The sequence below is a fragment of the Alternaria infectoria genome (assembly GCF_024043175.1).
Source record: "Alternaria infectoria strain BMP 0036 chromosome Unknown scaffold_6, whole genome shotgun sequence".
In the NCBI taxonomy this organism is placed as follows: Eukaryota; Fungi; Ascomycota; class Dothideomycetes; order Pleosporales; family Pleosporaceae; genus Alternaria; species Alternaria infectoria.
The window spans coordinates 1,391,479-1,418,691 of record NW_026250695.1 but is presented as its reverse complement, the minus strand read 5'-3'; the positions used below and the strand labels follow the sequence as shown (position 1 = coordinate 1,418,691).

The window sequence follows — 27,213 nt, the reverse complement described above, 5'->3', positions numbered from 1 at the left end:
CTATTTGCTACCTTCTCACAAGGCCCCCAGACCCCAGAAACACCGCATAGCTCTGCGCGCCAAATAGACCCCAGATTGTATCCTTCCAAACAACTCCGACTGATCCCGCTCAACGATGCTGGCTTCGCATCAAGTCATCTTGACATCGGTCTTGAGTTCCCAGTACTTGCCACCGATCATTGCAGTCGCCAATGCCGAGGCGCGCTTCGCCATTTCCGTCTCCTCGGTCTCGATGGTCATTTTCGCAACACCACCATGGCATTCAAACTTGCCGGCCCAGACATCTGGCCACTTCGGAGCGGAGTAGGCGTTGCTTGCTGTCACTTTCAGATGCCAGGACCCGTCGTAGCCAATGAGAAAGCCGGCGACGTGCTCGAAACGGTAAGCCTTCATAGAGGTATGATGCTCGAATGTGCCGATCTGGAGGGGTGTTAGCGATCGTCTGCTTGAAGGGTATGTGATGACTTACGAAGACCTCTAGACCCTTGCGCCAGATGACTAGCTGGACGTCCTTCTTGCCGAATACGGCCTTGAAGGTGTTGACCGTGGGGTTAACGAACGACTTGAGTGTCGCCGGCGAAATGTTGTATAGAGCGGTGACAACGGCATCTTGGAGCTTCAGTGCGCCGTCTTCTTTGATAGACGCAGCATACTCGGCAAGATCGAGAATGTGAGCATGACTGGGTGGGCCACTTGAAGGTAGGGTTTCGAAGTCGTCCGTGTATGAAGACGTGCTGCTGTCGCTCTTGCCAGAATCGCTCTTGCCTGGCGAATCGGGTTGAATGTCAGTACCGGCAGGGGACGGAAGACCGCTGCTGTCGGTGTCGATTTCCATGGGAGTGCTGTCGATATGGCTAGTCATTGCAGCGGTACGGCCGATAGGTTGCGCGTGATCTCGTGTGTCTTGTTCGAGATCGGTGTCAATGTTAGAATGTTGTAGCTGCAAGCGTCTGAATCTCGTAGTTACCGGCATGGTACAAGATATATGAGTACAACAGTTGGGCACGCTAGCTTCTGGTGAGCGATGAGATCCAAGAGAGAGGAGTGATGAGCATGAAGTCTGACGAGGAGCGATGAAAGATGATGGGTGAAGAGCTGCCCTATGTGAAGCGTGTAGGCGTTTGCCATGCGGGTCACACAAGTAGCGCTAGCGGGCGAGGTCGGTGAGAGCTCCTGGAAGGCGCGACGGTGGGGAAGGAGTGGACATACCGGTTAGTACACATATCTTTAGTAATTTTCGTTTGCAAATTGCAAGACTTTGATGCAACTTGGTGTTGCAGGCCGGAAGAGCTGGCGAGTGTAGTCTGAGCTCTGCATTAACAAAGGGAAGGTGAGATCAAAGAGCAGCAATTGTTGAAATGTGCCCTTCGAGATTGAAATTATTGGGAACAAAGTCATTGTTGCGCCTTGGAAGGGTCACGGCTTATCATAACACATGAGATTTCATGACAGGTTTATGATAGTAGATTCTCGAGGTGTATCAACTACTATAGAATGTAGGTGAGGCAGCTCACTTGGATCCTCACTCACTAAGAGTTCCCTCCCCTTTGAACTTTTTTGGATAGATGTAATTCAACGCTCAAGAGATCGGTGTTGATGCTGCATCAGCCATGAACATGACGATGTATCAATCAGCCATAGTGATCGCGATCTCCCGCTTGTACTCCATCTCGTCATCGCACTGCATGGAGATCATGGACTTGCTGAAGCCGTGCACGATATCTTCTTCCGTGATATCAGCGCTGCTTTCCCCGTCCCAGCGGCCCGGGATGAAGTTCTCTGACCATGCGTAGAGAAGTCCTCGTTTGGTAGAGGTATAAGACTTGGCAGACAGGAGATTCCAAGAACCATCAAAGTTGACAGTGCAGCGGATGACGTTGCTCCAGTACAGAAGGTTGTCTTCAACGTGTTCGAAGTAGTAGCCTACCTATACCGGAAAAGCCTTATCAGCATGGTGATGAGATCTCAAGTGTATCGGGTATATCCACTTACGAGAACTTGAGCCCCCTCTTTCCAGATGACAAGCCTGGCTCGTTTGTGATCAAACTCGGTCCACTGGGCGAGCTTGAAGTACGTAGTGCGCTTGTCGAGGAACTGACCCAGAATGTCCTTTGACATCTTGTAGAGTATAGTGGCAACTGCGTCTTGGATCTTGACATTGTGGAGTTTCTTGTCTTGACTCAAGTGCTTGGACCAGAGGTATGTATCGATGATATGCGGGTGGTGTACGGATGCACCTGCAGGAAGACGCTCATAGACGCTGAGGAACGGCACAGGGATATATTCGGCATCAATGGACTCGGTTGCATTGATATCGGAGCTGTTAGCAGTAGCCATCATGTCTGCCGTGATATGATGTGGGATTGGTGTATTGTGTGGGAAGTGGAAATTGATCCAAGGTTGTTTTTATTCATACCAAAAGCTTAGACCACGAGTAATAGCAGTACGCGGCGGTGACAGTACGCGCAGCCTGAGGTGAGAGAGAAAATCCCACTTCTAGCCAGTTACCAGTGAAGCTACATTTGCGTCATTGACATTTGGAACCCAGCCGGCAACCCAATTCGATAGGCACACTCGTGTGACTAAATGCGGGCTCCGTATTGACACACCAGTCTAATTTTTGACTGCTTGATCTGAGGAATTCAAAGACGGTCAGGTATGGAGATACCCCAAGATCACGGTCTACTGAATTAATGTGAGTTATCCGTGAAACGGTGAAGTCATGTAAGACCCGACTAAAGCTCCCGGCATCCAAAATGTGTACCGCGATATCTCTTCCACTCAGTCACTTGACTGACGACATGTCTCTAGGAAGTAGTGATCGTGCAAGCCCATTGATCGCTGTCCCAATACCTTCTTACCAACAAGTAGTCAGCGAATTTCCTGAGCAAAGGTCCCCTCGTTGGGTCTCCTTCTGTAGTCCTGTGGGGAGCAGCCAAGAAGCCACCATCGGTCGTCTTTCCCGCCCAGACTCCGTCCCAGCTTTGTGGAAAACTATCGCGATAAGCTGCATATGTTACCTTCCAGGCTCGGTGCAAATCGATAGTAAAACGGATAATTGTGCTGAAGTCTAACGTGTTTTGTGATGTATCAACAGTATACTGACCAACCTAAAAAGGATTTGTTATTGATGTGTATTCTTACAGTCTTTGATGGGTCGTGACTTACTACAACCTCGTTTCTCTTCTTCATGACGATAACACGAGCCCCATGAGGGTCGGACCTGGGTTTAAACTCGATTCGGGATGTCCCCGTACACGCGAGGAAATCGAGAAGAGTATTGCTTGTAACCGCGTTAAGAACCGTGACGACTGCATCTTGTATCTGGATATCTGTAACAAAATCGCCCTCGGTTATCTTGTGGGAACCCAGGTCGATGATGTGAGGGCAATCACGTGGAGCAGTCGAGGGAAGAACGGGACAGCTGTCGACAAACTCGATCTTGTGAATTTCGACCATCGTGCTTGAATAAACTGGAACAAGTCTGCTGGCAGACACATGGGTACTTGTATAGAGAAACTCCATCTGCTTGCTATAGAATGCGTGATCTTAGATGCCGCTTGCTTGGAGCACAAACGCGATTAAGACACACATGAGGCTATCGGAAGCTGTATGTTGTCATGATAGTATAAGATGCATCCGAATTTAGCTGTCCCCCATTATCCTGCGCAGCATAAGCACCTCGTGCTTTGTGACGAACACGCTGCTAAGTGCCGTTGAAGCATTAGTAGACGACTGTGACCCCATGTTGTCAAGCGCGTCAACCAGATCACGCACCTTTGCGCCCTCCCATCCTCCCTTGTCATCGGTCCAGAAAACGCGTTTGATGCCCACAGACGCCATGTAGGATATACATCGATAGCAGGGTCGGGAAGCCAGGACGGTGGGTCGCTTCTCGTCCTTTGTTGGAGACGGCGGGTGCTTGGTGCGGGCTGGCCTCGCCGGCTCTGGACTGATGAGCTCGTCGTGCAATGAACCTGTGGCAGGGCGCGATGGAGGTAGCGTCGCGACGTCTTCGTCTGGCTCTTCGCAGGACACCTTCAGCGCACATTGCCAGCCCAGTCTTACGACGTACAGATCGGCTCCATTCAAACGCGGGCTCTTGGTCCTGTCTTTGAGATTGCGAGAATTTTTTCCAGTTTGTCCCTTTGGCATGAGCATTGGCTGAGTCCTGGCGGTTGGGGGATTCTGTCTTTCATTCTATAACAGTTAGCATGTGTGATAACAGAGCTTGGACGACGCACCTTCCCTGCTTTATCACGACTATTGAATGACACTTCCGGCGACGAAGACGCTTCAGAAGCGCTCGACGTTGGAGACTGGTTATAGCATGGAGCTACAATGGTCTGCTTACGCGCATGTCGTCGACTGTTGTATTTGTGTTGTCCATGGTTGGACTTGTTGCCAGGCTTGTGATGATGATTCTTCCCGTTCTTCAGGCGGTGTTTCTCCGTACTGTTCACTCCCGATAAGGCCACATTCTCGTTCTTCTCCTGGTCGTGAAACACAAGGTTCAGTCTCGCACGATCCAGATGCAGAGGATTCAAATCGCCACTCTTGAACACCAGACTGGGCACTGCCAGAGGCTGCGGTGGACTGGGCCAGTGCGGCCTCGCAGATCGCTTTGACATATGAGTTGATTGCTTCCCTTCGTAGTCGTGACTTTCGTTTAGAATCACCCGATAGTTTAAAGCACGGTTTTTCGGAGGACACCGCGCTAGAAGCCAGCGTGCTAGAAGCCGAGAGAGCAGAGTGGATCGCCATCATCTCGCTATGCATAGATAACGGAGTGTTGGCGAGCTTTCCTCCACCGCCCATGCTTTCAAACGGCGTGAACGTCTTATTTAAACGGCCTTCCGGTAAACCTAACTCTCGCTTAGTCGAAGAGCGCAGTGGGAGGCGCCCGGTCTTCAGGGCACCACCATCAAAGCCAGAGCGATGATCATTGTAGCCCTGACCAATGACTTTACCGCCACGGACTACGATGGCCCCATGGCGGTAGCGTAAAGGCGACTTAGCGGCCTGCTCGAGGCAGAGGTTGAGGTAATTGTCAGTCTTCATTTTGGTGGATGGCAGGTATGACTGGACTTTGGATGAGATGCGGTTAAAGGCTGGTATTGCGAGTGAGCACTGCGGATCTTTGATTTTCTTCGGGATGATTCTGATAACAGAGTCGAATTTGGCAGCTAGTAGGACGTGTTCTAGATGCACAAGGAAGCAAGGGGATGAGTCTTGACGCGCAAAGAAATGGCACACGGGTTAGCGTCTTGGCAACACTCAAGCTTCACGCGCTCTTCCCTCTTCACACCTCCATCGCAGACGAACGCGTCATCGTGGAATCGCAATCAGCCTGCGCAACCCTATGATTTATACGAAAGTTATTGTATATACAAGAAGTCCCAATGATCAACAAGCGGACGCCTACTCGGCCCAGACAACCGCGCTGAGACCGTCCTCGTTCTCCGGAATGCCGGCAGCTCCGATCCTAAGGTCCGCAACGCGCTCTCCCAACTTGCCAGTCGCCGGATCTCTTGGTACGATAGCTACGTTCGAAGTGGTTTGATCGCCAATGGCGACGAAGTCACCGGCCTTGTTGATGTCGAAAGTACGCGGGTACGTGCCATAGGACGACGTGAGGGCTGTCCATGTCAGGCTTCCGTTAGGAGAGATGCTGAATTGGGTAATTGAGTCGTTCGGCCTGAACTTCTTGTCGTTTCGGTTGCTGGTGTAAACGAAGTTTCCCTTGACCTTGATCTCACCAACCTTGGTGCCAGAAACGGCGGTGGCATTGCCTTGGTACGGTGTGAGCGTCTGCTTCAGGGTCAGAGACATGCAGCCTCCCGATGCGGGGTATGACACCGCCCATGCCGACACGCTGTTGGAGAGCTCGTTGGCGATGAAGAGCACTGTGCCGTCTGCAGCCCGGCGAACGCGCGAGTTCGCTCCTGCTGGTGCCCAGAAGGCGCCGTGTCTTGGTCCCGTCCCAGGTGGCGGTAAAGCAGCACCGCACTCTGTAAGATTGCCAGTTGTCTGATCGATCTTGTTGATCCTGATCTTATCGGTTCCGAGATCAGGTACGATCAAGAAGTCGCCAGACGGGTCCACAAAAGCATGATGCGGGTGGGGAGCTTCTTGTCGGTAAGGGTTGACACTTTTACCAGTGTACTTGATTGTCTGAAGCGGCTGTCCGCCGTTCAATGGCAGCTTGAAGGTTGTCAACTGCGAAGTTTGGCTTTCGGTTGGTTAGCAATATTTCTGTCTACTCAAGGGCTGCTGACTTACTAGTGCGCATTGGCGATGAAGCTTCTTCCGTCCGGACCACCATATAGCGTTGTCGCAACTACACCTTGAGGTGTAGAGCCCTTTCCGATTGAGGTCACGTTGCCGTTCGCACCCGTGGAGAAGGACACCAAGTTTCCGCCTCCTTGGCCCTGGAAGACCTCATCTGGAATATAGAGCGCCTTTCCAGCACTGTCGTACGTGATCCAACTAGGCAGCTTGTTGCCAGTCGAGGCCGAACTACTGAGAGTCAAGGCATTGCTGTTGAACGCCAGGTAGTTGATGGTGCCAGAGTAGTGCGTCGCCCACAAGTTTGCCGCACTTGCGGCCGTGCCGAACAGCGGTAGAAGGAGTGAATGCGAATGGACCATGATGATTATGGTTTGCGAGTCAGGATGTATCTGTTACTGACTTTGAAGCACAGGGAAGTAGCATCGTTTTGTATGTTCGACGTGTGTTCTTTGACATTTCCACCAGACCGCCTTGCGTCACGCGCCCGCACTCGACATTTCGGAGCTACGACGATGAAACACCTGACTACACCCTCTTGGACTAAACAACCGACTCCATCATGCGTTTTGCTGAAAGCGAGGGTGCCACTTCAGCCTCGGTGAGTATGCGATTGTCCAAGCCGGTTAAAGGCCGCACGTCGGACAATATATAGCAATCTACAGCCATGTTTCGAGCAGGGGTACAACGTTTCAGCCGGTTGCCGACCCCAGGTTGATCAACATGGCGAAATTGCAGTAGCCTTGCATTTCGGTCTTTCATCTCGGGCACGCGCATGTTAAGATCTCTTGGCCAGGCCTTATACCGGGAATGCAGCCGCCACGCCGCTGCCCTATGTCGGTACGTGGATGCGGCTGCAGCGCACCTGGACACGTGTGTGGGTATAGACGAGGTGGCATTTCTTAATCTTTCTGCGACCAATCTCTGCCAAGAGGTAAATCAAGCTGAAGCCACCGCTTCTTGGTATAGCCGTAGCTTGGAAGTTGTCGTGCGATGGAGGCAAGATCTGTTATTACCAGTACCAAATCCTCTTGGAATCCCCACGATTCCGACGAAGGATCCAAGGAAAGAGCAAGGTTTCCACTCTGGGCATTCTCATCCCTTCATCGCAGTCATGTCTCCTGGTCAGACATGTTTTCTGGGTCTTCAGCCGTAGTGTATTGGGTCAATATGTATCTCATCATCAGAATCCACCTCTAGGATTCAAGCAATCCATAAGTATCGCGAGGACGTTAGCGGATGAATTGTTCCTGGGCAGCCAAGCCACTTTCCGACTTCCAGAATCATGAAAGAATACTACACATGGCTGTTTGCAGCCTGCGCTCTCTTTTCTTGCACTACCGCTGCGAATTCCACATTGAGCGAATGTCTTGAGTCTCGCCAGGTTCCTGTATATGCTGCAGGCACCAAAAACTATACTCAGGCAGTCAAGCCCTTCAATCTTCGTTTACCATTCAAGCCGGCTTCCTACGTCGTACCACAGACCGTCAAACATGTTCAAGATGCTGTATCTTGCGGAGTTGAGAGTGGTGTCCAAGTTACTCCGAAGTGCGGAGGCCACAGCTATGGATCACATGGTCTTGGAGGAGAAGATGGACACTTGATCGTCGACATGCGTCGCTTCAACAGCGTGACTGTTGATCAAGAAGCACACACAGCTGTTGTTGGAGCTGGTGGAAGACTGGGCAACATCGCTCTGGCTCTTTACGACCAAGGCAAGCAAGCCATCAGCCACGGAACATGTCCTGGGTAGGTCCTCATCCTCATCATCAACACGATGTATGTACTAACACTTTCCAGTGTTGGTGTAAGCGGTCTCACTCTTCATGGAGGCTATGGCATGTCATCTCGCCTGCACGGCCTTACACTCGACCAACTAGTTTCTGTAACTGTCGTCCTCCACAACAGCAGCGTAGTAACCGCGTCACCAACCTCGAACCCAGACCTCTTCTGGGCCCTACGAGGCGCCGGCGCCGCCTTCGGCATCGTCACCGACTTCAAGTTCAAAACGTTTGACGCCCCCGAAAGCAACCTCGTGTTCTCCTACAACCTCTCCCCATCCAACACATCGCAACTCGCCAACATCCTGACCGTCCTCCAAAACTTCACCATTCACGACCAACCCCCAGAGCTGAACATGCGCATGTTCCTCCCCAACCAGTTGACTGGAGTATACTACGGCAACCGCAGCGCCTTCGACACCATCATGAACCCGCTGCTTACCAAACTCAACATCCCCCTTGAGGGACGCGGCGCAGGTACCGTTTCAACGAAGAAATGGATCGACACTTTGACTTCCTTTTCCAACGGCCCGTTGCCTCAACCGGAAATATACGACTACCACGAGAACTTCTACGCCAAGTCACTCATGCCAGAGTACCTCTCCCCCGCTGCCATGACCGCCCTCGCAGACTACTACTTCACCACCGCGCGCAACATCCGCGGCCGATCCTGGTACCTCCTCATCGACATGCACGGCGGGTCCGGCTCTGCCATCTCCAAAGTGCCCGCGGACGAGACGTCGTACTCGCACCGCAACGCCGTCTTCAAGATGCAGTTCAACGACCGCATTTTCCCCGATTCCGCGACGTACACGCCCAAGATGATGGAGTTCTTGAATGGCTGGGTCGACGCGATTGAGAAGGCGAGTGAGGGCGAGCAGTTTGGCATGTATATCAATTATGCGGATACGAACCTTACCAAGGCGGATGCGCACTCGAGGTATTGGGGGGAGCATTATGAGAGGTTGGTGGGGATCAAGGGGGTGTATGATCCGCAGAAGGTGTTTGAGGGCCCGCAGTTGGTGGGAAGTTAGATCTTTTAGTTGTAGGGGGGTAGACTTTTGAACTGAATGCGAGAGACATGTGAACATGACTATGAATGAGAAAGAAGTGATCTGCTTGCTCGAGAAGAAAGTCTATACGGCCTACAAATACACATTTACACACCTGGATCTGTGTCTACAAGAACTCGATGCCGACGCCGAAGCTCAGTCCTTTCCTGCCTTCCTCCTTGGCCCTCATGACAAGTGGGAGAGAGAAGTTGATCTCGAACCTTGCAACAGGGTGTGCGTAGACGAGACCTAGACCAGCTGCCGCGCTGGGAAGTTCGGCAGTGAGACTGGAGAAGGACTTTTGGATCGCGCCAGTTACGTCGCTTGAGCTGCCGAATGATCCGTCTTCTTTCTTGGAGTTGGGGTTCTTGAGTGCGAGGAGACGGCCACCGTTGATGAAAGCTTGGAGACGGAGAGGAGTCTCTTTGCCGACGCGCGGAATAGGGAGAAGGAGCGATGCGCCACCAGCAGCGTAGATATCACCACCTAGTGCGTCAGCGCCGTCACGCGGACCAAGACCAGCGATGCGGAAGCCACGAACGTTGTTGGGGCCGCCGAGCTGGAAGCGGTCGTTAATGCGCGAGGCCTGGGGTTGGCTCCCCCCGCCCAAAGCCATGGGGTAGAGAAGTCCACCACGTAGACCAGCAGTAAGCGTGATGCCTGTGTTGCCGAAGGGGAGAGCGACTTGCGACTCTGCCTCTGACTTCCAATATGCGGTGTCGCCCTTCAGCGGTCCCCAACCTGCGAGTTCGGATACGGTCTTCAAGAAGTAGCCGCTGCTAGGCAGGAGAGGGTAGTCGCGCTTGTCGTTGACCCAGGTATGCGAGATGCTCGACTTGAATGAGTCACCAGCATCTGCGCGAACAGAGGGCGATGCGTTCTCAGCCAGACTAGTCACCTGTCGCCAGATGCCAGAGTAGCCAAATTCGTGTGTCGCGCCGTTCTTCATCCTCCATAGTAGCTTTGAGTTTCCGCCCTTGAGGACCTCCTCATGGCTTGCCCAGCTCTTCAGTGTCGAACTCGCGAATCCGTTGACCTGAAACTTGAGATCGGGGTTGCTGAGGATGGGACTGTCGAAGGCGAGGGAGTAGGCCGACCGTGTTCGCGTGCCCAGCGATCCGTGTGCGTTCAGCGTCTCGGCTCCACCAAGCAGATTTCGAAGTTCGGCGTGGACATAGGCATCGGCTTCAGAGGCTCCAGCCTCAGTTCCGGTCTTGATGGTATAGTTGCCGCGCTCCTGGGCCGAGATGTACACGTCAACATCCGTGGGGGAGGTAGAGGCGATGGTCTGGTTTGGACGGTCGAGGTAGACTGATATTGGCGACTTGAAGATACCTAGCCAATGTTAGACAAATGCGAGCCCCTCCGTCGCGTATTGACGTACCAAATCGATTGAGCTTATCGGTAGCTTCGCCAACTTCCTTTATCGCATCTTCGAGGGTATATGGCTGGTCCCGGTTTGCGCTCAGCAGGGGGTCGACTACTCGCTCGAGGAAGCTTCTTCGTGTGCGGTTGGCGTGAAGGATGCGGACCGATGATATCGTCACGGGTAGCGACGAGTTGTCGTCAATCTAGCACAGCCTCAGCAACAGCCCCAATTGAATATCCAGAATGCATACCAGCTCTCCCAGCCTCTCCTTCGACCTCTGCTGCTGGGCGTAGAGCCGCGCATTGAGCTCATCCTGCTGGCGCTTCTGCTCGTTCAGGTCCGTCTTGTTCTTGAGCCTTTCGAAGACCTGGGGCCCAATTAGCGATGTGCCATTACTCCCACGATGCACGCCTACTCACATCGTCTTCATGCGGCGAAGCCATTGGGCTGTCTGTGTCTGCGTGCGTGATGCTTGGCGTTGTTCAGAAACCTTGAACTTTGGATCGCCGCGGGCGGCGGATGCACGTGCGCTTACTCTCCAACTGTTCCAAGGTCGTCTGGACGTGCGACCCGAACTCTTTCACCAACGACCTAATTCACCTATCGCGCCTGCCTTTGTGATTCTTATCCTTTGTCTATCGCGGGGTAATCACTGAAAAACGTGCCACGCCTTCTGCACTGTTATCTGGTGGCCACCTATACAGCGCATCCGATTGTCGACGTCAACTATCTCCGCCCAGGAACACGTCGACTACCCCAACCACCCACTCACTCACTCTTCCCCCACATTCACATACCATGGCGACGCCAGCAGCCACCAAGCGCCTCACAAGAGAATACGCTTCCATCTCCAAATCACCACCGCCATTCATTACTGCACACCCTTCGGATAGGAACATCCTAGAATGGCACTACATCATCACCGGCCCACCAGACACACCCTACCACGGCGGCCAGTACTGGGGCACGTTGAACTTCCCGCCCGACTATCCCTTTGCGCCGCCCGCAATCCGCATGCACACACCGTCCGGTCGATTCCAGCCCAGCAGCCGGCTGTGCCTCAGCATCTCCGACTTCCACCCTAAGAGCTTCAACCCCGCATGGGAAGTCAGCACGATTCTAACGGGCCTGCTGAGTTTCATGACCAGCGACGAGATAACTACGGGCAGCGTCCGGGCATCAGAAGCAGAGCGGAAACTCTTCGCCAAGCGCACACGGTGGTGGAACAGCACAGGCGGCGGCAGCAAAGCATCTGGGTCAGACAATGCCGGTGGTCGCCAGAACGGCAACATCCGGGCTGGAGATGGTGGCGCAAAATTCAGACACGAGTGGCCGGATGTCGACGAGGAGAATCTCAAGTGGATGAAGGAGAACCGCATCGACCCCCTCACGGGCCTACCACGGCCGGCAGCACCAACCCCTTCGCAGCAGCCAGCATGCTCGCCCGACGTCTCCGGCCTGCGACGACGCCCCGGCACAAGCGCAACGGTTGTCCAGGATGCAGCGCAAATAGCACGCGATGCAGGTCAAGGCTGGCTGAGCCGCAACAAATGGAGGATGGTCCTCGGAGCGATGATGCTATACATCCTAGTCGCGAGGGTACTAGGCGACGGTGCAATCGCAACTCCTGCTTAGACGGACTGGTCATCACAGGATAGGGCACAGTATAAGGATAGTAGGGTAATGTGCATCAGCGGAAGACACAGGTCACGATTCGTTCAAATCGGCATTTACTTTGGCGTTGGCGGGCGCTCGGCATACCCAAGTTTCAGTCGAGCACTCTGTATGATACCTTTGATAGTAGCAAACAAGGACAAAAACATGCTAATGTTCTTTCTCCAATCCGCTCTGTTCTGGTCGGTAATGCTTGACTCTGGTGCTGCGTTACCCGCCTTCGACTCACCGACATGCCCTTATATTGTCCCGAGACTATCATAAATAGTGTTGACACACACTACTCCGTACCTGCCTCACTCCCCCATCCACCCATGGAGACCTGACAGCCCGGGCACCACAGCCTCGTCGCGTCGCCACAAGTAGTGCTGGGTGGACCCAACCGGCAAAACTAGGCTTCTTACGGCCACGCTAGTCACGCGACAATGCGATGACGCAGTGGAGATCCCCCACCAGCCACAGCATTTCCATGCCTCAATCTCAGGCAACCTTCCCCAATTCCAAGTCTGACATTGCAATATTGTTTGCACAGCCCAGTATCGAATCTCACACTCGTGGTCCGAATAACCCTTCTTTACACGTCAGCAAACCAGCCGACCTGACTTGCAAAGTCCTAGCTAGCCCTGTGTTTCGCATCCCCCACCCATCCCCGTCCCGTTGGTTGGTCCCTGACATCGAGCGCTCAAGCTTGACAAACGCATTTCCCCAGCTGTACATGCAGGGATGCGCATAGACTGATCGGCAGGGTCGTGGCAAGCTACGGCGGCGGGCGATTGGGTGGCTGAAAAGCTTCAGTGTAGGTTACCCTTTCACGCGTAAACGTACTTAATAGATCGCGCGGTGGTCCTATGATGGTATGTGTGCATGCGGACTTTGTGGGACGTGGGATCGTCGTTTTTTACTTCGTGCAGGGTTTCGGTCCCGGTGAAGCGGGTGAGAGGTTGGAGGTATATAGGTAGGAGGGGTGGGACGCTGTTGGGGTTGTTTCGAAACATTTTCGTTGACATTTCCGCTGTTCTCAAGTCATTTGTGTGTCTTTCTGATCTTTTGTTACTGCTATTACAATTAAGCATGCGCTTCTCATCTCTTCTCTCCTTCGCCATTGCGAGCGCATCCATCTGCGCTGCGCTGCCGACAGATTTGACCAACTTCCTGCTTGTCACCACCTCGCAAATAGATGCTAGTGCGAATACCTCTGAGCTCAAAGCCGTGTCCGCCACCTCGTTATTCGTAAGTCTTTACAGCAACCGTCCGAAATAACCCATCGCAATATCTAACATCGCATAGGACCCGTTCCACCAACCCGCTCTTCTCCTCCGCCTCACAGGCCCCGGTTACGGCTCCCTCCCCAACTTCACCCTGGCAGACGGCACACTTTCCACCATCGCCTTAGCGCCCTTCGTTAATACATACAGTCGTTTCAACAGTACGGTGGTGACAACGGGGTCGGAGTTGCAGTTCCTCGCTTCGGTACAGCCAGCGGGCAATATCGCGTTGGACGAGGGATATCTTTTGACTGTGGATGGCGAGCGAGAAGGCTGGACGATATGCGAGGGTGCGCTGAGTAACGAGGTATTGAGCTGGAGGGGCAATGCGAGTGATTGCACGAAGACGTATGTGCATGCTGTGTTGAAGGCGCCATACTAGACTCAAATATATTTTGGGAGCGTGGATACCTTGGCCAATTCCCGTAAAGTAAGAATGATGCCTGATGACATAGCCTCAATAAACTTGACTTTCATCCTGTGCCGTTGAGGAACTTGCGCCACCAGACTGTTTCCGCGTCCAGGAACCAGGGGCTCGCTGCTGCGATTAGTTCTTCTGGTGATGGCGCAGTTCCTGGACCCAAGTGTGCGAGAGCCATGATGAAGACGTCGCAGGTTGTTAGGCTTGTGCGTGCGAAGACGCTATTGGTGATGTGATGTGGCATGGTAGCTCTGACGTTCTTGATTGTGATATCGTATCGGAAAGGTATATGTCTGAGCGAAATCTTATCGGCTATGCGGCGGTGGAGACCCGACGGCTGAATGAAGAAGGCGATGGTAGTTGTCAAGATATCAGGATATCCGAGTCTGAAAAGCCCCGCAGTATACTGTAGGTTATATCTATCATTGGCTTTTGCATGGGTGATATATTTCGTGTTTCGGGGGTCAGCCGTTCGCGCTTTCTACTCGGTTCTCACAGGTGAGAGCACGGTGTACCTCACCGCCTGTCCCCAAGTCTGTCGACGAATTTCGGCGATGGCGATACCAGATGGAAACCCCACGCTGACGTCCCGATGAGGCAGTGCGCGATACCTGCTTGTAGTTTGCCTCTTTCGATCTCCACCAACAGGCTGGAAGCTTGGGAGCGGGATATATGCTGCTTGCCGATGCGAATGGCCAGTGATACCGACGTCGTGATAATTGGTGGGACTAGCACAAGCTGCGGCCCGTTGCACGCGTGCTGACAGTCCTGTGCGGTTCGCCACGGTAAGCCTCAACAAGTCGATGAAAGGCTGGCGTTGGCTTTATCGCTTTGCTGGTTCGATGGCGGTTTGGTGTCGAGAAAGCTGATCGCGAATATATTGGAGTCGCGATTTTGATGCGCGATACGTACTGGCAAGTACATGTAGACATATGACATCTTGTCATGTTTAAAGCAAGGGCAGCTGCCCGCGTCAGCAGGTCCACCCACGCGATCTCATGCAGGACTATCACTCTTCCATCTCCGCCAGCCCAATAGTCAAGGCCTAACTAGGAAAGTAACGATGGGGTCTGGGTGCGGTACGACTCGAAAACATCGTTTTCCAAGATGACGTTGGTCTGTGATGAGGCTATAAGTGTGCGATACTGTGATGCGCGTTGCGATTGGGAGGTGGTGTGGTGTCGCGTCGTGCTACTGGTTCGCTTACTCGCGGTGAGCAGCGAATAGAAGGCGGAAGCTTCAACTTGGAGACCTGAGAGGTACTCAAGTTGCTTTTTCGAGAGATGAGCGTGGAGACGACCATGGGTGAATATGCAAACTTAAGGGATGTTTGAATATTGAGGTCCGGGTTTCGCAGCGAAGCGAAGCGGATGTGGATGTCGCCGAAGATGGCGGAAGTTGGCAGGTTCAATCAGGAAGCCAGGGTTCTGCTCGAGAGTGCTGTTCTAGACTCCTCAGAGTCAGTTAAGGAGGTAATGCGATAACAGAAGGTTTTCATGGCGGAGCCTGAACCCAACGAGAGAGGCCGTATTGTGTAGCCAATGTTTCCGATATTCTTTTCGAAAGTGATGCCGACATCTTCTGCCGCACGGTGATGGATGAGTCCGCTTTCTTACAGTCCAAGTTTACCTTCAGCCTGATGCTCTGGGCTCAAGGCAAACTGTATTGGTATTGCGAGACGTCCAACTTCATAGTGTGGCGACACGTCCCCAACTCATGTCCGCAGCGTCATTGTATGACGAGACTTAGCTATCAGGTACCTGCAGCACAGCCCTCAGATTACCGAAGGGTATCGGCTCGACGGATGTCATCTGTTTGGTCACAAACCCATCTAGGAATGTTCGAGAAACACCATCCATGTCGGACAAGCCCTGTTCCCAAGGTTTAAGCTAAGCTCGGGATGGGAAACCATTGTAACAATGTCTAGGACCCACAGAGGATGGCTGACGGGGGTGAGCTTATTATCACACCACATCAACGTATTGAAATGTAGTACAGGCTAGACAGTCAATAGCCAGGCTCCGAGACCTACCTTAGATCCCGTCAGGCTGTCAAGACAACATCCGCATGCGTCCGTTGTTATGCTCGGTATACTTAGCAAGTAGTCGCGTTTTGTTCCCATCTCTTACTCCCCTTGTACACTTTTATGGCGTGGGCTCGACAGTGGATGCCATGCCGGAAAGCGAAGATACACGACCCAGTGTTAATTAGGAATTGGTATCATCTGGAGAACGCCCCTAATTACACAAGCGCTGCTTAGATCTCATCGACGCGAATAGCCGCCAAAAGGAGCACGCTTGTGCTGCAACTGCGCGTCGTACGTCTTGCAAGAGCGGAAGCTGTAGAAGAATTGAGAAGGTAGTGACCGCTTCTTACCATTCTGTATGGACGGAATTGCTGGTTGTGCTCAGGCTCATCCGTGCGGCGGCCATGGGTGTACCCAAGGCACCTTGGAGATGCAGTAGTCCTGACCGAGCCCCGCATCTTGATGAAATTGCTCTCCTTGGATCTCATCTTGGCTTCGCCAGATTTCAAAACCAAGCCACAATGCTGCGCACGCATGTCAGCGAAGAGACCTTGGAACTGGATGCGAATAGCATCGCCGGCTGTGTTGCTCGAAACAGCACTCGATGCGATCACCCGTATAGGCAGTCGCTACAGAGAAACGCCACAATTTTGTTTTGATCGAACTGTTGGCTGGTGTTGGATTTTCCAGGGCGGAGTAAAGCCAGCCGAGAACTGGGGTTGACGGTTGGCGGCGCCGCTGCATGCTTGGCGCCTTCCGCCTCTTACGTCGCGCGATCGCAACCTCCTGGCCTCTCTTGCCATCTCATCTCGAAAACCACAGCACTTTGCTCGCATTTTAGACAGCACCCTATGTCCGAGGGGTTGAAAAGCACTATCGCATTGCTTCTACGTGTTGCCGATGTCAAAAGTTGACCTGATAAGTATGTTCCTAGGATTCCACCTTCAGTGTGGTCGCGAGATGATCGTGCGATTGCCGCGCCTCTGCCCAGGCTTGTGGCCAGCGCAGGATTCCCGCTTCGGTCTATCTTTACAGTTGATGGCCACGGCAAACGCAGAAAACCACCTGCAACATGTCAGAAGTCGAGCGTTTGAACGCAGCGGAACCGAGTACCTGATCCTTGAGTGTGGTTGGAACACGAAGCTTATGATCTGCGGATGATTTTCCATATTGAATTATGGTCCGAGACAACAAGCCAGTATCTGCTGTATCTCCTGTCCATGTTTCTACACCTGCGCATTGCCACGCACATCAGGGCGGTTTCCATGCCACAACATTACTGGCCTTTACTACTTGGACGCCTTGCCAGTGCGACAGCACGGGGCCGGAGTAGTATTGGCAGGTGCCATTGCACTGGAAACCAACACGGCGTCGAATTTGCTCCTATTGGATGCCGTTATGCACAACCACTATGGGGGCCACCCAGCCATGCACTACCCCAGGACATGTTGCCGGTTTCTGTAGGATCTGCGTAAGCCCTGGTTCAACACCCGTTTGCGGGGTCACAACGCTCTCACATGTAACCAACCACATCTCCCGTCAGCAAGGCTACAATCGGGCGGTAAAGAGTGCTGTAGTGAATAGTAAAACCCAAGACTTTCCGCACAGACTACATCCGTTAGGATCACGCGCTCTCTCCGCGCTCTTGGGACCATAAATCTGCAGCCTCCCAGCTCTTGACTGTCCTCTCTCTCACATCGCCCCATAACTTTATCAACCCATATTGGTCACAGCGACTTGGCAAGATGAAGGTAGGTCCTGGTTCTCCCAATTGCTCCTGAGTGCACTCGCTGACAATGGCGCTATAGTTCCCACAAATCTACAATGTCTACGCCATTTGCGGCTTCGCCGCGCTTGGTGGTATCCTCTTCGGTTTCGACATCTCGTCGATGTCGGGTGCGCTGGGTACTCCGGCCTACAAGAACTACTTCGGCAACCCTAGCGGTACTCGCCAAGGTGGTATCACTGCGTCGATGCCTGCAGGTTCTCTCGTTGGTGCTCTGTCTTCTTCCTTCCTCGCCGATCGACTTTCGCGTAGGAACGCTGTACAAATTGCCGCCCTCATCTGGATTGTTGGCGCTATTCTGCAGGCCGCCTCCAACGGCGTTGCTCTCCTCTGTGTTGGTCGTCTCATTGGTGGGTACGCCATCGGTATCTGCTCCGCCATCGTTCCAGTTTACCAAGCCGAGATCGCGCCCAAAGAAATCCGAGGTAGAGTGGTGTCGTTGCAACAGTGGGTATGTCACTCTTCGATTCAGGGTGAAGCTCAAGCTAATTCCACTTAGGCTATCACCTGGGGTATTTTGATCCAATACTTCATCCAATACGGCTGTTCTTTCGTCGATGGAGGTGTCAACAACCCGAACCAGAGCACTGCGGCTTTTAGAATCCCATGGGGTGTCCAAGCTGTTCCTGGTGCTATCCTCTTCATCGGATTCTTCTTCTTCCCTCGCTCTCCTCGATGGCTGGCCTCCAAGGACCGCTGGGAGGAGGCCCTACAGGTTCTTGCCAACCTCCACGGTGCCGGCAACGTCAACCACCCCAAGGTACTTGCCGAATACAAGGAGATCGAAGAGGCGCTTGCATTCGAGCGTGAGATTGCTGAGACTAGCTTCGCCGCCCTGGCCAAGCCTCGCATTGTCAAGCGTGTCATCCTTGGTATGTCCATCCAGATGTGGTCGCAACTTTGCGGTATGAACATCATGATGTACTACATCGTCTTCATCATGCGCGGAGCGGGTATTGCCGACGAGCTCCTTACTGCGTCAATTCAGTACATCATCAACGTCGCCATGACCCTACCAGCTATCCTCTACCTCGACAAGTTCGGTCGTCGTCCTGCTCTCCTCTGCGGATCTTTCATGATGGCTGTCTGGCTGTACACCACAGGTGCTCTGCAGGCCTCCTACGGTATTCCTAACCCAGACACTACCGACAAAGATATCTCTTGGGTGGTACCTCGCGAGCACAGCGCCGTTTCCAAGGGCATTGTCGCTTGCTCATACCTCTTCGTAGCCACTTTCGCGACCACATGGGGCCCGACGTCATGGACATATCCGTCCGAGGTAAGTGCCCACTGTAAGGGATGCATGTGAAACGTACACTGACTTGTTCTACCTCTGTAGATCTTCCCTGCCAAGGTTCGCGCGAAGGCCGTGTCGCTCGCTACCGCCGCCAATTGGAGCTGGAACTGCATTCTTGCTTTTGCCGTTCCCCCTCTTCTGTGGTCCATCAACTGGAAAATGTACATGATCTTCGGAACATTCAACGCCGTTGCCTTCATCCACATGTTCCTGACTGCCCCGGAAACTAAGGGCAAGACCCTTGAAGAGATGGACGACGTTTTCGACTCTGGTCTTCCTGCCTGGAAGGCTGGCAAGGTTGAGTCGCGTCTCGACCGTGTCACCCGCGACATTGAGGCCGGTAACCTCAAGGTCGGACGTCACGGGCACGACCACGGTCATGTCGAGAATGTCCACGCTGAGCCCAAGGTCTAAACGGACATCTTTAGCGACATCGTCCATACAATGACGAGTGCTGTATTTTGCCACCTTTGGTTCCTGGTTACTGGGACTAGATAGGCTTTCCAGCGGTTTGTTGGGTTGCATTCGGTTATAGAGTTACGACCATCGTCGATGACGCGGTTCACGACTCTATCTGAGCGACTTCAAGTTGTTTAACTCGGACAGCCACGTAGCATAGTCCATGAATCCATTCGCTAATCTCTTATTCCCACAATCGTACCTTACTATCCGGGTATAGAGTGTCAAACAGCCATCACTAATCACGGAAGGCCTACACATGTAGCTTAGCTGACTTCGAGTGATAGGTTCGGGCTACAAAGGCGAAGCTATTATAGTCCGTCTTGGAAGCCAAAAGCGCCGAAAAAGAGCCGCATTGTCTTGTTGATGCGATACTGCGTTTCGCGTCCATGCAGGGGCTGTGTGAACCAAATTCCATCGCTATCAGCGATTCCCATTGCGGATGTAGGATGGCGCAAGCCCAAGATGTCGCAACACCAGGGCCAAGGGTGTTGGCGATATTAAGGCGCACGGGACCGACTCAGCGTGCTCAGCCGTCCACGGACCTCCCGCTCTCGAGGAATGCTGTGGCAAGGTTATTGCAGGAACGAGAACGAGTGGTTCGCTATTCAGCGCACGAGTGTGTATGAAAACCTTCGCATGCGTTGCATATGCAAGAAACGACCAGAAGTTCTTCGCATGGACGCCTTATACCTGTTGATCCCTTCTGGAAATACCGCAGAACGGCACGGAGATGGGCGATAATCGACCCAGGGTTATTTCCATCATGGGGGCGACCGACAGAGTTTCGCTTCGGTTGAGTCGCCGATTTGACGCGAAAGCGAAGAAACCACTCAGGTACAGGTGCAACCCAACTGGGCAGCAACGTAAGTTTAAACGCACGAGGGGATTCAGTTCCGACTGGTTGCTTTTTCGCTTAAACATGCTGATCCGATGTTATCGATGATGGGGAAGCTGATCCCGCGCCCCGTTGTGGAAATCCACGATCATGCCATGCGCCGCTAGGTCCCCGAGCCCAATCAACGATCACCTGGGACTAGCATTGGGGCTCTCAAATCCGCGCCCCCGTTCTGCCCCCGTCTTCAGCTGTATGGTTCATGACATGGCCAAGTGTACCAAAAACGCCACGAACCCGTCAGGCACCCATGCATCGAGTCAGTCTCTGGGGTAGTGTCCGCAACGCCTTCTGCTGTCTGCGTTCCTCTCATGATGAACCGTCTGCCACCACTGCAACCACACTGAATTATAGTTGCAACATGTTCGCTGATCAGCATCTTGCAGCATCTGCGTCGATCAGCAAGGCCACCAACACTCTCTTTGATTGAAATACCCCAGGATTCCACGTGGATATCGGATTCTCCAGTTCAGTTCGCCATCTCAACGAATGCGCTCTCTACCTCACCCTCATTCATCTCATTACTTTCGAAGTCGACGGAAAGACACCTGACTACCTTCACCATGTCGGACAAAGACTCAGAGTCCGGCGTCACTGGCGGCGTCCAGGCCAGCATTCCTATCCTTATGACCATGTCTGCATTCCTCGCCATTGGAATGTACAACATGGTCGAGATCCTCTTTCTCATCTTCGCCGTCTTCAAACAACGCCGCGGGTTGTACTTCTGGAGTATGCTCATCGCCGCAGGAGGAATCGCCCCTCACGCCATTGGGTTCATCCTCAAGTTCTTCCAGGTCACGAAGCTTGACTTGCTTTCGAGCGCCATCATCGGCGTAGGCTGGGTCACTATGTGCCCTGGACAGTCCCTTGTACTGTACTCTCGCCTTCATCTTGTTGTCGCGGACGCTAGGAAGATCAGATGGGTGCTCTACATGATCATCTTCACCACGATCGCTCTCGGCGTTCCTCTATTCACCTTCGCCATGGGCGCGAACTCCAAAGATTCCCTCAAGTTTCTCCCGGGATTCGAGATCTACGACAAGGTCCAGATCGTTGCTATTTCAGTTCAGGGTAAGTGTTTCCATCCAAGCCGCATATGAGACAGACACTGACTTTGTACGCCTGTAGAGATGGCCATATCGGTTATCTACATCTTCCGAACAGTAAAGATGCTCCGTGGAGATTGTGGTCGACGACGTGGATCTTTGCGAAAGCTTTTCATCCACTTGATCATCGTCAATGTCGCAGTCCTGGCCTTCGACATCACGCTTATCGCAGTCCAATTCTCCGGCCACTACGAAATCCAAACCACATACAAGACGGCAATCTACAGCATCAAGCTCAAGATTGAGTTCTCTGTCCTCAACCGCCTTGTTAATCTTCTACAACACAAGAACCTCTTCGGCGATGGCGCTACACGTTGCCATGATGTGGAAAGGTGGACGGACAACAAGAGGACGTACAGCTCGAGCAACCGTGGCGGATTCACAAAGATGGAAGAGAGTGGCTCGGTGGCGAATAGCGACAAACACTCTTCGGTCGTGACATGCCCGGCCAAGGCCAGCTTCCGCATGACAGGGAAGGCTGATGTGGAGTTGGATGACATCATGGATGATGCTACGTTGTACTCGGAGGGCAGCAAGAGCCGAAATAACTCGGGCTGCCAGGGCGATTGTCGCAGTCAGTGTTGATACCCAGGTAGTGTACCGTAAAGGCAACTGCTTACTATATAACGAATGAAATAACGACATAATATACCCCAAAACACGTTCACTATGCGATTGATTGCTGCTACGATTTGCATTTTGTCATCAAGTCATGAAGCATCAAGGACAGCAGCACTACCTGTCGACCAACGACTCATTATAGCATCGACTCTATGATACACCCGTGCCGCAATATCGTCTTAGCAACCCAGTCTTACCTAACCCCAGGTGAAGTTGTCTCTCACTGCTCATTGCCCACAGCCACGTTTTCTCGCCACTCTCGTTGGCAAACCTCTTTCAGGTCCGGCGTATATACAAGCTGTCTATTGCGGTAGAGGCTTCTTCCATCCTCCACCAACCTGCTTCTACACCAAAGAGTCGATTCTTTCGGCATATTCCACTCAAACGCGACTGCAAAGTCCAAAATGGGCGCCACCACGCAGCATCCAGCGACTCTACAGCACGCGCAACCTCCATCCATGGCAGCCCCACAGAAGTTTATCTACTCCGACATGTTCCTCGATATGTAAGCAGGTGATGTCGCAGTCTGAAGCGACTCCTCTAATGTCAAGAAAGGATTCAGGGCAGCTCCATCACAGTCATTGTCGGTCAACACCCATCATGTCGGACCTACACGCTTCCTGTCGCTCTACTCTGCGTTCACTCTATCTACTTTCGCGACCAGATTACTCGCATCAACGACACGGTGTTGAAGGATCATACAGCTAGCAAAAAGCGCAAATTCTCCACTTCTGACGATGACGTGGTGGTGATCAAGGAAGAGGATGGAGAGCTTGCTAAAGAGGAAGACACGAAAGAGAACACAGAAAACGACGAGAAGGTGATCAGGTTACCAGATGTGGATCCCGCCATCTTCGGCCTCTTCCTCAAGTTCATCTACAAGGACTCATACCCATCCAACGTCGACGCGAGGAGTCTCCCAAACAACGCCAATTTTTATCCCAGGACAGCAAGCGCAAACAGGGCAAGTTCCGTTCCAGCGACAACCGTAGCACCTCAGCAACCACCCACTCAGATGCCGTCTCACTTCCAGCCCAACTACCCGCTCACCCCCGCTCAAACCCCAACCCGAACAAGCATGCCACCCCCTCCCATCCCACACAACATAACCTCTCCCCAACCCATTCCCCCCTCGATCCACGCCTGGCTCCTCGCCCAACGCCTCGGCGCCCTCTCCTTCATGAACCACACCATCCAACACATCTATTCGGGAATCGGTCGTCACTTCGCCCTCACACCCACGCTCATCGACCACGTATGGCGGGAGACCACACCCTCCTCATCTCCCACATCAACGATTCTAACACCCTCGCCCCTCCGCAACCTCCTCCTCCACACCCTGACAACCTACTGGTCGCAGCCGGGCCCGCAGCAGAACCCCAACGCCATCATTTTACGCTCGCTATCTGTGTCGCACGGACAAGGCCATTTCTCGACGGGGTTGAAAGACGCGTGGGATAAGCTGTTCAATGAGCATGAGGATTTGAGAAACGAGTTTATCCATGGGTTGCAGGCGGGTCCGGGGCAGTTGGGTGTTGTGGGGGCGTATTTCGCTACTTCGGGGACTGTGGTCGTGGGAACTGGAGGTGGAGGTGGAGGTGCGGGTAGGAGCGAGGCTGTGAAGGGCAAGGAGAAGGAGAAAGGTGAGGGTGATGGATGGGTGGACACAGGCAGGAGGGTTATCATCAAGGAGGAGGAAAGTGGTGAGATGAAGGTTTTGAATGAGACGAAGGCGACTCGTGTCTGAACGGGTGCGCTCTACTCTTTTCTGCTGGACTTCTTTCTGGTACGAGACGAAAAATTTGGAGAGCGGGATCGGCGTTGGAAGCGTACAAAAGCGAACGGCTTAGGCCAACTATGATTTTTGGGCAAGAAAAAGTTGGCGTATCGATCATAGAGTCATTACTCCATCATACCTTATCTACGGTGATCGTCGGGTATTTACATCGTTTGCTCAGCTCCACGGTTCCTCTTCTGCTCATGACTTTTGCACACCCCTTCATATCATTACATCCGTTTCCAATCCAATCTTTCAATATACACGTCGTGACTTGTCGCAAATACCATAGATGTACGACCCTTAACGAGTCCAAGCATCAGCAACACGTTCCTGCCACTCATGCTCCATATCCTCTGCGCACTGCTTGCAGACTCCCATACGGCAAACATGAATGTCGCACTCCCAGAGCTCTTCTTTGACATCTTCGTTGCAACGGTCGCAGAAAACAGGGACAGAGACATGCTGTTTGTAGCCCACAGCGGTATGTAGATACGGTCGAACTTCCAGGCTGTTGATGGCGACCTCGTCGGGTACAGTCTGGAGGTTGATAGGGTGGAAGATGTGGCCGTTCTTGAGACAGTAGTGCTCTTTGGATGACGACTTGGGAGGGAGGGGAGGTGTAGCGTGATCTTCTTTGGGGAATGGGGCAGGAGGAATTTGCTGGTCGGCAAGTACATCGAGATCGAGACGTTCGGAAAGAGGGCGTTGTTTGGTGTGGTCGTAGTCAGACATCCAGTCTTGGACAAGAAGACGTGACTCGTCGCGCGGCAGCTTCACTTTCTTGTCCTTGTCGAGGCGGTTGAACTCGCTAGCGGAAAGAGGGCCATGCATTACGGTAGGCTGGACTCTGTTAGTTGCATCTGTAGTAGTTGAGAGATACTTACGCACCTCCACATACTCACTGCGCTCGTTGAATGGACTGATCTTTTCGTCATGTTGAAAGTAGTAGGTAGGTTTGAAGGGGGCCTTGAGCTGACTAGATAGGGCTAGCAGGGGCAGTGGGTTAGGTGGGGCAACCGGTGCGACTCGTGTGGGTGGTGCAGGCGGTGCCAGAGGTACAGCTGGTTCCTTCCTCGTAGGCGGAATATCGACAAGCTTGACCATACCGGGTGTGACCCGCATGAAGGGTACGGTCGTGGCGTCATGTAAGGTGGGCTCTTCGTCCAAGCCATCCTCGTCGTCGCTGTCAACCTGGCTATCCGCACCACCGCAGAGCTCACACTCTCCTGGAGCGGCGTGACAACGCTGTGCGGCTGCGAAATCCGCTTTCATGGCCTCATTAGACGCCTTCAAGGTAGTGTATGTGTCGTCGAGAGTGAGTCTATCAGCGTCGTTTTGGTCTAGCACAGCCTTGCTCATTGCTAGTCGCGCGTCTGCTTCGTCAAGCAAACGGTCTTCAACCGTTTGCAGTGGGCCGCGGAGGCGGAACACCGTAGATTGCAGAATTGCGCCATTTTTGACCTCAACCTCGTTACCAGGATGGGCCGCGAAGTCTTCTTGCTCGTCGTGAGCCGCCTCATCAATGACTTCGTCTGTGATTGAGAGGTCGTCCTCTTCCAACTCGTACCTGATATTTGTTGTGAGCAATGACTCACTACGCGACCGAGATAGCGGTGCCTTGGAAGGAGCTTTCGCATACTCAGAGATATCGTTCAGCTCAGGATCATGTTCGCTGATTTTGTAGGAAGTGCGCAGCTCATCGTGCGACGTCTCTGTAATGGGTGCCATCCTCTCGAGCTCCTTAGGAAGCTTCTTGCGCATACGTCTTCTCGGAGCTTCGGGGACAACGGGCGGAACTGGTGGGAGCGAACGGAACTGGCCATGTCGTTCGGCGTCGCTACTACGGTATGTATCAGTATGTTCTTCTGGACGCCACGCTAGAGAAACAGCTGCGACGCGCCCCATGTCGGCTTCACGGCTAGCATTAGATGGTGCAGATGGGAGTAAGCCTAACATTCGCTGAGCTTTCCGGTTAGTGTTGCCCCAGAAGCCCTTGGGCTTTGATGGCTCCATGTCAAGGCCCTCTTCCGTGAATTTCGTCTGTCTGTCCGACGCGCTCTTCTGAGTGGTTATTGCCGACATAGAGCCTCGCCTTGTCGATATCGGGCGTATCGGTAGGCTATCGTAGCCGCCATCGTTCTGGGCTGGACGGCCTACAGAGGTACTCCGGGGTCTACCAGGGCTAGGTCCAGGGTCCACGCCCAGCAACTGTGCAGCCTTGATAGGCGTCAACGGCGGTAGAGGCGACAGCTGGGGAGTAGGCTCATGGGAGCTGCTCGGGCGGTCTTGGTCCTTTGCCTTGCGGCCGAATTTGCCATGCCTCTTCTTGCCATCCGTAGCTGCTGTTGATGCGCTTCCTGTTGTGGGTGTAGGCGAATGGGCGGCCGGCATAGTCGAAAAGCCATCGGATGGGCGCGCTGGGAGAGGGCGATGACGGTCGCCTGGAGGGCCACTGCTGTGTACGTAGGAGTTGACCATAGGATTCGAGGGCGCAGAAGGAGGTGAAACATGAGAATGTTCAACTTGATCCGTATGCTGTGCTGCGGTGACACCACTCGCATTCTCCCTCCCGGCGAGTGAGTCAAGACCGAGATTGGGCGTAGTGTTGGAGCGCGGTGCGTTGGAACGGCGCGTGTTGCGGCGTCTCTGACCGCCAACCATCACGGCGGCAGGGCGCATGCTCCACGCGGGGTTGGCGGAATCAGGTACGACCATTATCCCAACAGAGAAATATTTTCGTGTACTGTAGGGTAGTACCGATTGGCGGTGGTGCAGGTGCGCGATTCGAGTGCGACAAGGCAATCAAACCAGAACGAAACCAGCGACCCAGACCAAAGTAGAAGCGCGACGACTATCGGTGCATTGGGAAATCGCAATCGGGTTGCGGTTGTGGAATGTGGTGATCCACTCAAGTGGTGACTCGACCACAACAAACCGAGCTTGGAGCTCTGTCCACCAACAAACGGAGCGTGTTGCCGCACAATAGCGGCAGTGAATGGGGAAGGCGCGGCATAAAGATGACGTAGGCGATGAGAAGCTCGGGACTAGCGAGTGAAGGAGGAAATGAGAGAATTAGTCGTTTCCGATATGTTTATTACGTACGGTGACGCCTGGTGAAGAGACACAGATTTGGGAAGGAGAATGTGGCGACGGAAAGAACGACCCCGAAGAAGAGAATTATAGAGTTAATAGAGTTAAACGACGCTACGACAAAAAGAAGACCTTTGCTCCTACAAACCATGTAATAAGATCTGGGGGTATCTTTGTGTACGCGATTGTGCTACCATCCATGACTTCGCTCGTGTAGCATCCGTCTCTGTGCACTGATCTCAAACCCAACGTCACGTAACACCCACTGCACCCGAGACCGAAAACGCTTGACTGACCTTCACA

General features: G+C 53.1%; 11 protein-coding genes across 11 annotated transcripts; 5 read left to right on the top strand and 6 right to left on the bottom strand.

The window, feature by feature from the left end:
- Positions 1 to 129: 129 nt before the first annotated feature.
- On the bottom strand, positions 130 to 862 carry J4E92_004777 (uncharacterized protein; the record flags this gene model as incomplete). The annotated part of the gene is made up of 2 exons (XM_051496165.1): positions 130 to 420; positions 470 to 862. The coding sequence occupies 2 exons, from the start codon at positions 860 to 862 to the stop codon at positions 130 to 132; spliced, it is 684 nt and encodes a 227-aa protein (XP_051354005.1).
- Positions 863 to 1,627: 765 nt separating this feature from the next.
- J4E92_004776 (uncharacterized protein) lies at positions 1,628 to 2,337 on the bottom strand (the record flags this gene model as incomplete). Its single annotated transcript, XM_051496164.1, has 2 exons — positions 1,628 to 1,927; positions 1,993 to 2,337. The coding sequence occupies 2 exons, from the start codon at positions 2,335 to 2,337 to the stop codon at positions 1,628 to 1,630; spliced, it is 645 nt and encodes a 214-aa protein (XP_051354004.1).
- Positions 2,338 to 3,645: 1,308 nt separating this feature from the next.
- On the bottom strand, positions 3,646 to 4,390 carry J4E92_004775 (uncharacterized protein; the record flags this gene model as incomplete). Its single annotated transcript, XM_051496163.1, has 2 exons — positions 3,646 to 4,200; positions 4,355 to 4,390. 2 exons carry the CDS (start codon positions 4,388 to 4,390, stop codon positions 3,646 to 3,648), a joined length of 591 nt encoding a protein of 196 aa, XP_051354003.1.
- Positions 4,391 to 5,421: 1,031 nt separating this feature from the next.
- On the bottom strand, positions 5,422 to 6,650 carry J4E92_004774 (uncharacterized protein; the record flags this gene model as incomplete). The annotated part of the gene is made up of 2 exons (XM_051496162.1): positions 5,422 to 6,232; positions 6,283 to 6,650. 2 exons carry the CDS (start codon positions 6,648 to 6,650, stop codon positions 5,422 to 5,424), a joined length of 1,179 nt encoding a protein of 392 aa, XP_051354002.1.
- A 923-nt stretch (positions 6,651 to 7,573) lies between these two features.
- Positions 7,574 to 9,103, top strand: J4E92_004773 (uncharacterized protein; the record flags this gene model as incomplete). The annotated part of the gene is made up of 2 exons (XM_051496161.1): positions 7,574 to 8,037; positions 8,089 to 9,103. 2 exons carry the CDS (start codon positions 7,574 to 7,576, stop codon positions 9,101 to 9,103), a joined length of 1,479 nt encoding a protein of 492 aa, XP_051354001.1.
- A 145-nt stretch (positions 9,104 to 9,248) lies between these two features.
- Positions 9,249 to 10,933, bottom strand: J4E92_004772 (uncharacterized protein; the record flags this gene model as incomplete). Its single annotated transcript, XM_051496160.1, has 4 exons — positions 9,249 to 10,456; positions 10,506 to 10,692; positions 10,741 to 10,857; positions 10,910 to 10,933. The coding sequence occupies 4 exons, from the start codon at positions 10,931 to 10,933 to the stop codon at positions 9,249 to 9,251; spliced, it is 1,536 nt and encodes a 511-aa protein (XP_051354000.1).
- Positions 10,934 to 13,235: 2,302 nt separating this feature from the next.
- On the top strand, positions 13,236 to 13,811 carry J4E92_004771 (uncharacterized protein; the record flags this gene model as incomplete). Its single annotated transcript, XM_051496159.1, has 2 exons — positions 13,236 to 13,394; positions 13,452 to 13,811. 2 exons carry the CDS (start codon positions 13,236 to 13,238, stop codon positions 13,809 to 13,811), a joined length of 519 nt encoding a protein of 172 aa, XP_051353999.1.
- Positions 13,812 to 17,621: 3,810 nt separating this feature from the next.
- On the top strand, positions 17,622 to 19,373 carry MFS1_2 (MFS sugar transporter; the record flags this gene model as incomplete). Its single annotated transcript, XM_051496158.1, has 4 exons — positions 17,622 to 17,627; positions 17,685 to 18,113; positions 18,162 to 18,941; positions 19,002 to 19,373. The coding sequence occupies 4 exons, from the start codon at positions 17,622 to 17,624 to the stop codon at positions 19,371 to 19,373; spliced, it is 1,587 nt and encodes a 528-aa protein (XP_051353998.1).
- Positions 19,374 to 20,876: 1,503 nt separating this feature from the next.
- J4E92_004769 (uncharacterized protein) lies at positions 20,877 to 22,004 on the top strand (the record flags this gene model as incomplete). Its single annotated transcript, XM_051496157.1, has 2 exons — positions 20,877 to 21,384; positions 21,442 to 22,004. 2 exons carry the CDS (start codon positions 20,877 to 20,879, stop codon positions 22,002 to 22,004), a joined length of 1,071 nt encoding a protein of 356 aa, XP_051353997.1.
- A 494-nt stretch (positions 22,005 to 22,498) lies between these two features.
- On the top strand, positions 22,499 to 23,787 carry J4E92_004768 (uncharacterized protein; the record flags this gene model as incomplete). The annotated part of the gene is made up of 2 exons (XM_051496156.1): positions 22,499 to 22,545; positions 22,596 to 23,787. The coding sequence occupies 2 exons, from the start codon at positions 22,499 to 22,501 to the stop codon at positions 23,785 to 23,787; spliced, it is 1,239 nt and encodes a 412-aa protein (XP_051353996.1).
- Positions 23,788 to 24,120: 333 nt separating this feature from the next.
- J4E92_004767 (uncharacterized protein) lies at positions 24,121 to 26,481 on the bottom strand (the record flags this gene model as incomplete). Its single annotated transcript, XM_051496155.1, has 3 exons — positions 24,121 to 24,660; positions 24,709 to 25,660; positions 25,775 to 26,481. 3 exons carry the CDS (start codon positions 26,479 to 26,481, stop codon positions 24,121 to 24,123), a joined length of 2,199 nt encoding a protein of 732 aa, XP_051353995.1.
- Between the last annotated feature and the right edge of the window lie 732 nt (positions 26,482 to 27,213).